The following is a 10,431-nucleotide window of genomic DNA, read 5'->3' on the forward strand; positions in this document are numbered from 1 at the left end:
TGAATAATTTAAACAAAAAAACAAAAACACAAAACTCAAATTGTGCAATTGATTAATACTGAGCCATAGAAATATATTTGTGGATAACTTTAATCAGTTATTTCGGTGAATTTTTAGTGTTCTGCCATTTCGTAATTAAAAATTGAACTGAGTTGAAATAAATATATATATTTCATATTGGATAAAATAAAAGTAAAAAAATTAAATTGCTAATTGCCAAAAAATGAAAAAATCGAAATAGATTTTATTACTTTACAATCAAGGATAGCTACATTATTAATATTCTCTATGCGTTTCTTCGATTGTATTCAAATTTTGCATTTGATATATTATTTATAATAAATCAAATGCAATTCTAAATTTGAATAACTATATTCTGTGTAGAAGTTGCAGCAAAAGAAAATAAGAGATAAACAATATATTTTTCCTCGTTTCTTTTCTGTGAAATACAAGCGAAGAAACGCATAAAGAATATTAATAATGTAGCTATCCTTGATTTTAATGTAGTAAAATGCTAAAAGATTTGGAGATAATTTCTATACGTATGAGTGTTTGTGTGTATGTTTTTTGGTTTTGTTTATCCTCGTAAAGCTTAATAAATCCTGTGCTTTTTGTAGAAAATTATCGAAAATTGGTAGGGAAGTTAATTTGTTAAAGGGATAAAAATAGTTAAATTTATGAAAAGTCGAAGAAGTGAAAAAATACAAGAGGTGGTGTGTATTACCAGCAGGTACGAACTTAACGACGATTTTTCTTTTTATTTGCCTTTAGAATTTTTTACATAATTCGATTCTTTCAAGAAATTAAGCTTTATTCATTTCATAATAGTTAAAAATATAAAGTTATTTAATACAATGTGATAACAGATAGAGACACCAATATAATAAGCAACAGGTTAGTGGATTTTTTTGAACATGATAATATTTTTATTCGTAAAAAATGTAACATTAGATTTGTTCTCGATTTTTTTCAAAAAACCTAGTATCGTTTCGATTATTTATCTAAAAATAGAGCACCACATTTCTGATAAACCGATAATAAGATATGATTAAGAAAACTTTTCATGTATAATATTTTATGAATAAATTGCTGGAAATGATATTCGAGTGCATACTTCTTATTAAATTTTATTTTATTTAAAATATAGCTTTTTAACAAGTATTATATTATTTCGCGACAGAACAAGTTTAATTTTCGTGTAAATTACGTCATAATTTAACATCCAAGACATAAAAATAGGTCTGATAATATGTACTGTACACCTGTCTATCAATATGTAAGAAACGGAAAACACCAATGCGATAAAAAAAACATTTTTAAATTTTTGGAAAATCGCAGACTTGCCATCATAGGATGTATCCCTGTTGAGAAATTCGAGTCTCATCCTAGTTAAGAAGGTTTGAGACAGAGCAAAGTGTAAACGATATATAAATTTAAAAACAATTTAGAAGGTTTATAATAAAAATTGTGCTNAACCCTCTGTAGAGAGGATGCCACTGGATAGATAGATAAATAATAAAATATTAAGTATATGATTAACTATGATTTTTCGAATAGAAATCTTGTATGAATATTCTAAATTGTTAATTAATTAATATTATTTACAGGAGATATCGAATATTCTTCAACAGAAGAAGAAACCTCAACTGATGTGCCAACAATGGCATATTTCAGAGACAAGTTGGGAAAAATTCTATCTATGAATGTAATGAAGTTAACGGTTATCATCGTTTACTTTCTGAATTTATCATTTGGAATATGGGGAGCTTTAACTATAAAACACGGTATAGATTTTACTAAGTTATATCCACATAAATCAATGATAACACAGGGTATTAAAATATATTATAATAGTTTTGGCCGTTATACGTTTCCTTACCATATAGTAATTAATAGAACACTTGATTATTCAGATTTAAATGTACAAAAATCCGTAGACGAACTACTCAACAAATTCGAAAGTCTTCCATACATTGCAGATTCTCGATTTACAGTATCGTGGTTGAGATATTATAAAGAATTCCAAAATCACCCGTTAGCAAAGTATTCATTACGAGGATACAACATGTCGGTTAAACAAGATTTCTTGGATGGACTTCGCAATGTTTTCCTGAAATTTAAATCAGCAGAACAATTCACAGACGATATCGCTTTCAATTCTGATGGATCCGATATTTTAAGTAGCAGATTTCATATCTTTGTGAATGATACGTTAAGTTCAGCAGCTGAAATGGAAATGTTAAAAACTCTGTGGAAAATTGCTGACGAATTCGAATTTCCTGTTCTTGTTCATGCACTAGTCGCACCTCAGTACGAACAAGGAATTATAATTGGACGTACAATTCAGGATTTATTTTGGATCACTTCACTTTTGGTCATGATTCTTTTTATAGTTTTCATACCAAACATCGTCGTTGCAGTTCTCGTTGCAATATCGGTAACATCCACAATAGTAGAAACTTTAGGATACATGTCTCTCTGGGGTATAAACATGGACATTTTATCTATGATGAGTCTGATATTATGTGTCGGATTCTGCGTCAATTATCCGGCTCACATATCTTACGCATATATTTGTTCTTTGTATCAAACCCCAAATGAAAAAATGAAAGACAGTTTGTATCGTATCGGCTATCCAATATGTCAAGGATCTCTGTCAACCATTTTAGGAATTTTATTTGTATACAGAGATATGTACGCTTTAATTATATTAGTGAAAATTGTATTTCTTATTGCATTAGAAACTGCATTTCATGCATTGATTTTTGTTCCTGTTGTTCTTTCTTTAATTTCTTCAATTTTCTTTAAAGCTAATATAGAAANAAATCGGATGAGTAGTTTCGGAGATTACCTGCTGCATACCAACTAACATACATACAAACATTACCTCTTTATAATATTAGTATAGATTATCGTTCGAAATTAAAAATGAATTTTCACAACTAAATGGTAGTTTCAGCTTACAAAACACGTAATACTAAATTTAAAAAATTACTTATTTAAGTTAATTAGTAACTGAATATATCTGAAGAAGCTGATAAACGACAATCGGAATACAGTATATATATTATAGATAAACTGTACAATAATTATTAAAAAATATTTATTATTATTTTAATCGCTGATCAGCCAGCAGCGTACAAAATTATAAATAATAAGAGAAAGTACTGTACAAAAACGACAATAGAAATTCTACATTACACTCAAGGATTGCTGCATTATTAATATTCGTTATGCGTTTCTACAGTTCTATTTCACGTGAAAAATACGAGGAAAAATATATTCTCTGTCTTTCGTCTTTTCCTGCTTCAACTTTGGTTACCCCAAATATAATTATTCTATTGTAAATTTTATTTAATTTATTATTTAGTGTCAATTAACGATTTAATTTTTCTTACTACTTTTTTATCCAATATGAAAAGTAAATATTTATTTGTAATCGGTTGAAATTTTAAATAGTAAATTGCAGAACACCAAAAATTCATCGAAATAATTCATTTACAAATATATTTTCATGGCTCAGTGATAATTAATTCTAGAATTTACTTTAAAGATTCCTTTTTTTGCTATATTGTTCATGAAACTTGTACTGCAAGTATTTTCCTCGTAGAGACTTTATAATTTCCTGCAACATTCATTTCCTTTTCATATTAACAAGTCTAACGTCTGAATTTAATCTTCGAGTTACAAAATTCTCTTGCAAATTCGTTATTAAAATATTAATGATTATAACACTGTTGATAAATACAATTAGCTCCGGATCGTACAACTGAACGCCGCATAAGATATTTCGAATAATGTACATAAACACCGAATATAAGGTGAGTAATTATTTAATTTGTCGTAGTTACATCGTCATGAATATGTATTTTAATGATAAGTTAAATGTAATTAATTTGTAAAGACTTTTAAACTATCAAATAAAGTAATTAACATTTTTATTTGCTGGTATATTTTATAAGTAAAATTAAGAAAAGGCTAAGCAAACATTCAAATTTATCTGTAAAAATTCGTTCGAAATCATTAGGTTCTTATCAAATTTGAAAAGTTTTTTTCGTGTGTAGCAAAACCAACAGTACTATATTATACTTCCTTTGTTACGTTGATTTTTATTAATTTATCTTTAATGTTGAGAAATTCAATTAATCGTATTAAACCAGTATTAAAGGACTATACTTGAATAGTTAAAAACTTTTAATTAAAAAGTTATGATATGTTTACAATAAACACTGAGAAATATTTTAATAGATTGCTACAAATTTTGTAAGAGATTATAATATCGGAGTATAAAAACTCGTCTCTGATTGATTATTTAACGTACCTAACGTTTTTTTGAAATACCACAGGAGATCGTTGCATGTACGTGATTTTATTGTTAACGTAGATAAGATTCAGTGGAAAGTCGTGTAATTAACGACAGACTGGCTTTACTGAAAGTAAAAGTTTATGATTTCCTGTAAAACTTTATTGTTCACTAAATAACCTGATGAAACTTCAGAAAAAAGTTAATATAAAAATATTTAATGTTAATTTTTGTAATATGCCGAATTTTCTTACCTTCCAAAAATTTATTTGTAGATATTAGACAGAGTTCTTTGTTAATTCTTTTTTTAAATTTTTATTGTTCGTTATTTGTATAAACGTCACACTTTAAAACATTCCTTATCTACAAGACAGTAGTTAATTATAATTTTCTGCAATTATAAATGCCAATTTAAAAACCATTTTTTTTTTTATTAGAGACTTCAGCTCGTTCTCCATATATTTACATTAATGGAACTATGTTCCTCTCGCTTCTCAGTAAACGTATTATTAAATATTCCATTGTTTAATTTGACTTTCTGCTCCTTGCATGTATTATGGGTTTATTTTACGCACTATGCTTTTACATATTAGAAATTATTCATCTGCGTGGCTTATACATTTCTTTTCTGAAGTTTTAGGCCCTATATCGCGCAGAAAGCACAAAATAGACAGGCTTGTACTATACTAGTAAACAACAGTTTTATTTGCAAATTTCTAGTTTTATTTTTGCTTATTTACTTGTTTGCTGTTTTAAAATGTTTTTACTGTATTTTTTTCTCGAGAAACTTAACGGGTAACTCAAAAGTTATTTTAAAATATTAACTGAAACGAAGCTTAACTGCCCAAAAGCAAAAGCTTCCACTGAAAGTGTCCAAAATTCATTACAAAGGCAGTTTGCTTATTGTCTTCAGAATGAAAAGGTACATGCTAATAGACTGACAAAATGTATACAGTACATAATATTTTCGCATACATAAGTCTATTTAACAACTCATCTATCCTAGGAATAGGTACATTGTTAATTTTATTCATGTTGTTTAACTTCGTGTAATTTATACATAGTCTAGTTTCTCCCTCTTTTTTTTAGCTAATGTGACTGGGACAGCGTACGGAAACGACGATGGTTTAATTATTCCCGATTGTATCAATAATTTCGTCTGTCTATCAATCTCTTCTTTATTGAAATAAAATTCTCTATAAAGTTTGAGAATGATAGGCCTTTTGTCTTTGCATAATATTCCAGAAGAATCTATTTTCAGAGCTGGCACTGAACTTTTCAGTAGAAAAAAACTTATTTATACCCTTAAATAAGACTTTATATGCTTTGATACTTATCTGAATTCATTCTTTGAGTTATAAATGCTAAATCTGTGGTTCCATTGAATCCAAACCGCACCCCGCACTATTATTCATCCCCCACCCATTTGGCGTTTTGAAAATATTTGTTTTTCGGTTTTTAAATCGTACCAATAATACATTCAACCGTCTGGACTATCTAAAATGAATTTTTTTCATCAGTGAACACAATTTTTTCTTCATTAAAGCACAAAAGTTACAGACTTGATTGGGCACAACAACACATGACATGGTCCAAAGATTAGATTGAAAAAACTTCAATCCATTCTTTGGACCATGTCATGTGTTTTCGTACCCAATCAAGTCTGCAACTTTTGTGCTTTAATGAAAGTGGTGGAATTATAGCTTTTTTTCTGAATTTTAATGTTGGAGATTTATTTAAAACTCTCCACGCTGTTGTGCTGCTACAAGTTAAATCTAATTCTTGTTTTATTTTTCTTACTGATGTTTGTTTTGTGAAGCAAACCTTGATGATTTGTCTTCAATCTCGAGGTAAAAGCTTGGGTTTTGGACCTGTCTTGAATTTTAGTACATCCTAGCCACGTCTTTTTGATAAATATTCACCAACAGTTGATATTGGATGATATATATATGCTGCAATTTCTCTTATTGACTTGCCTTGGGATTTATAGGCATCAACTGCCCTTTTTTCATAATCAGATAAATTCTTTGTTCTACCCATTTTAAAACGTTGAACAACATAAAGAATTTTCATTACAATAAGATATGTAAGCTGATTTGCATATTACTATGCTTGAAACTAAACAATATTCTTTTATTTAAGTCATGAAATGAGTGCTTGTCTGGATAAATATGTAACAGTTTTTTTTTTGTGCAAAATTTTAAAATAAATACGAAATTTGCACTTTAATCAATTATTAAATTAAATTTATCTTAATGATAAAAATATCTAAAAAAAAGTTTTTATCGCATATAATTTCAGAAATGTCTTTCATCTGTTTTCACTTTGTATGACTTCAGGATTAGCAACTTCACTGGAGACGATGATTTTATTTAAAGACTTTCTTTTAAGAAAACGCGAAAAGATACAATGGGACAACAAATGAAGTACACCTTTACAGTTATGTCATATAAAAAATTTTTTAACTGAACTTCTATAATTATCTGAATGATGTTTTATTTTTACTTTTTATAGGAAAAATAAAAAAAAATAATAAAAATTAAAACATGAAAATCGACTTTGTGAAGAAACGATTATCCATCGTTTTTCGTAAATTAGGAAGATTAGTTGGACTTCATCCGTACTACTTTATCATTTTTCCTATTTTAATATCAGCGACATTTTCAGCATTCATAGTCAATATAAACACTATCTCAAACACAAGCGAACTGGCATTTGCAGATTCAGGAAAAGTCTATAATACTAAGAAGTTCATTGACGAAAACTTTCCTTTTAATACATCGAAATTCCTTGATCCAACAAGTTTTACAGACGTACCAAAATGTGTGTTTGTGATATTTACAAAGAAAGGTGGTGGAGATATGCTCGAAAAAGATGTGCTACTGGAAATAAGTTTGGCAGATCAGTTTATTAAGAATATAACAATTAACGATAAAGGAAAAAAAATTCGATATTCAGATATTTGTGCACGTGTAGGAGAAAAATGTTTTGAAAATCCGATTATAGAAATATTGCCCGAAATTGACAATATAGTGCAGCGAAAGAAGAAATTAAAGTATCCGTTCGAGATAGATCCGCTGACATACTCTTATCAAATTAATTCTCTCAACTTTGGGGGTGTAATCGAAGACGAGAACGATGTGATTCAAACAGTTAATGCCATTAGAATAATCTATTTGACAGACGAGAGCGACAAGAAAATACACAATGTGATAGAAAGATGGCGAACAGAAGTTTATAATCGAATAAGAAATTATCAATTTAAACATATTCTTTGTTTCATTGATTACTACTGGTCAATGGAACAACGAAATGTGCAATTAGTGGAAAATATAAAACCGATGATCGGTGCACAAGTTGCATTTATTTCTGTTTTTACTATTGTCACGTGTATGAGCAACAATTGGGCAAAAAGCAAGCCTTTTCTTGGTGTTGCAAGTGTCGTATCGGCTGGTCTGGCCGTGGTCACCTCTTTCGGATTCATGTCAGTTGTCGGTGTTCAAAATAGTATTTGGAACATCACCATTCCGTTCTTAGTTCTCGGTAAGTGATTACCTACACTTTTATTAATTTATTTGTCTCTTTTAGATTATGAATTCTTCAATTAATAAAAGTTTTTTGATGCAGTGACAGAGATCGACGATGCCTTCGTATTGATGGCGTGTTGGAGAATTTCAAACTCCCAGCATAAAGTACACAAACGTATGGAAGAAACATTGGGGGAAGCAGGAATTTCTATAACGTTAACATCGTTGACTAATCTGTTTTCTTATTGCATTGGAATGACGGCATCTTTTCCTCTTATAAGAATGTTTTGTTATTATTCGGCAACCAGCGTAGTGTTTACATTTTTGTATCAAATAACATTTTATGCAGGTTGCATGGCATTATCAGGATACAAAGAAGAAAATCAACAACAAACATTTCGTCTTAATTTCAGTGAGATCATTTACCTTTTTTTTAGTTTGGATATATATATATATATAAAGTTTGCCATAATTTCTATACTATATGATATTGCACATAGAAGTATTAACATACTGTTGGCATAGCCTGAGAGTAATTGTATAGTATATTGATTATATGATGAACTATTTCGTTTAAGTGTACTGTTAATCTGAAATTATTTGCAGAACCTTAATTTTTATTGCTCAATTACTATCAAGTAATTAATTGCAGCTGCATTTTTTTGTCACAACTATGTATTATTTGACATTTAATGTGATTAATTTAACGTTTAAAACATTATAAGAATTTACATTTGTTGTTTTTAGTTACTTTTATATAAATTTAAAATTAAAAAATATATACAGTATACTAATAAACTGGTAGCCTGCAATATTTTTGCATATGTAGTATTAAAAATAAATTAGTACTTACAACTTATTTTATTTTTAGTAACGTGAAAGTTTCCTATAGAGGGAGTGCTAGTGACGTCACAAGACTCCGCTTACGAAACACGCGCCATATTGGTTGCTGTTAATTTGGTTGTCGACCTCGATATTGTCATTTAACTCATATTTTTTCAATTTTAATTTATTATGGTTTATTGCGTAGTATTTGGTTGCGATTACAACCGCGGAAAGCATAAAGATCGGTGATTTTTCGAGTTCCTACTGTAATTAACCATCAAGGTAAAAACACCGAAAATATTTGTCGGCAAAGGCGAACGGAATGGCTTGCCAGAATTAACAGGCAAAACTTTACCGATTCCTCTGTGACGGATAATAAACATCAAATAGAGTTGTAAGTAGGTTCTTATGGAATGAATTGACATGGTCTGTAAAAGAATTGAAGTAACTTGGCATCACTGACAAAATTGCAGCAGTTGGATTATGAACAGAAATTTTTTTAAAAAACTGCTCAAACTCTCTCTTACTAGGTTTGTTTATACAAGTATTCCAAGTTTTATCACTTGACAAATAAGGTTTCTGTATATTTTCTTTTTCAAGGCATTGCCGTTTGCTTGCAGTTGCAGCTGACATAAAGTTTATGTTTCGTAGTGGTTACAAACCAGTCTTTTACATGTGGCACAATCCAATTATTTGGTCGGTCAGTACATCTCTGGGAACTCCTTATTTCAATTCCTTCTGCAATGGCAAAAATAATAGCACCAACACGAAAACAGAAGGAAGATTGTCCAGCCATNACATTATGCACGTATCTAACCGTTCCAACCTTGTTTTTAATAATCTGCTCCGAGTTGCCAGGAACAGATGGGGTCTTGATCATGTAGCTGTCAATGCCATCTATGACTGCGTGTTTTTGCCCACTATTTGTTATGCTTCTGCTGTATGGGGAGAGGCTGCCTTCCATTCCCATAATCATCGGCGTCTCAGAACAGCACAACGTCTGGCGCTCCTGCGTCTGACTAGAAGTTATTCCACCGTGTCTAACGCTGCTCTTCCTGTGCTTGCCGGGAAGCTCCCCATCCTGCAGCAGATCCAGTACTGTACAGGCAGATTTCTTCTTTCCCGTGGTAAATGTATTACCATCTCGGGCAACGTCTATGATGCATCCTGTTACGAAATAAGTAGACCTTTTGCAGACCTCCCGCATCCTGCACTCAGAAGAGGTCTTGGGGCTCATGACTGTGCTACCAGCATCGAAGTTTTTACCGATGGCTCCAAGACTGCGCAAGGCACCGCAAGTGCTTTTGTTGTTTATGTCGATAATGAGGAATTTCATCACGACAGCTTTCCCCTGCACCCGGAGTGCTCAGTGTTTCAGGCAGAAATGTTTGCCGTCTTTAAAGCAATAGAATTCTGTAATAAAAATTTCAGCAACTACAATATTACTATTTTCACTGACAGCCAGGCCACGGTCCAAGTCTTGACTAACAAAGATACCACTCATCCCCTTGCTAGGGACACTTTGTTCTCTGCAGATCAGTCCAGTAATAATTATCATATCAAATGGATTAAGGGGCACTGCGGCACTCCAGGTAACGAACGTGCAGACTTCCTCGCACGTGTGGCTACTTCCTTCAGGGACATCAACCCAGTGTACAGCCATTTACCGGTCTCCAGGTTAAAACAGCTCCTTTGGCAGCATACAATTGTAGTGTGGCAACAAGAATGGGAGCGTATCCCAGAGCAGCACATTTCCCGGCAGTTCTTCCCAGACGT

At 31.0% G+C, this 10,431-nt stretch overlaps 1 protein-coding gene across 1 annotated transcript; it reads left to right on the forward strand.

Annotated features, from left to right (window-relative positions):
* The first annotated feature begins 3,672 nt into the window (after positions 1-3,672).
* LOC111642146 (patched domain-containing protein 3-like) lies at positions 3,673-8,904 on the forward strand. The gene is made up of 4 exons (XM_023388423.1): positions 3,673-3,821; positions 6,818-7,846; positions 7,931-8,242; positions 8,861-8,904. Exons 2-4 carry the CDS (start codon positions 6,850-6,852, stop codon positions 8,902-8,904), a joined length of 1,353 nt encoding a protein of 450 aa, XP_023244191.1. The 5' UTR covers positions 3,673-3,821; positions 6,818-6,849.
* The last annotated feature ends 1,527 nt before the right edge of the window (positions 8,905-10,431 follow it).

This window comes from Centruroides sculpturatus, unplaced genomic scaffold (assembly GCF_000671375.1).
Source record: "Centruroides sculpturatus isolate CEXI.00-Female unplaced genomic scaffold, Cexi_2.0 scaffold1507, whole genome shotgun sequence".
Lineage (NCBI taxonomy): Eukaryota > Metazoa > Arthropoda > Arachnida > Scorpiones > Buthidae > Centruroides > Centruroides sculpturatus.

Coding starts and splice junctions, on each gene's coding strand:
- LOC111642146 (XM_023388423.1), top strand. CDS start 6,850: ATGAAAATCGACTTTGTGAAGAAACGATTATCCATCGTTTTTCGTAAA. Junction 7,847..7,930: donor CATTCCGTTCTTAGTTCTCG/GTAAGTGATTAC, acceptor TTTTTGATGCAG/TGACAGAGATCGACGATGCC. Junction 8,243..8,860: donor AACATTTCGTCTTAATTTCA/GTGAGATCATTT, acceptor TTTATTGCGTAG/TATTTGGTTGCGATTACAAC.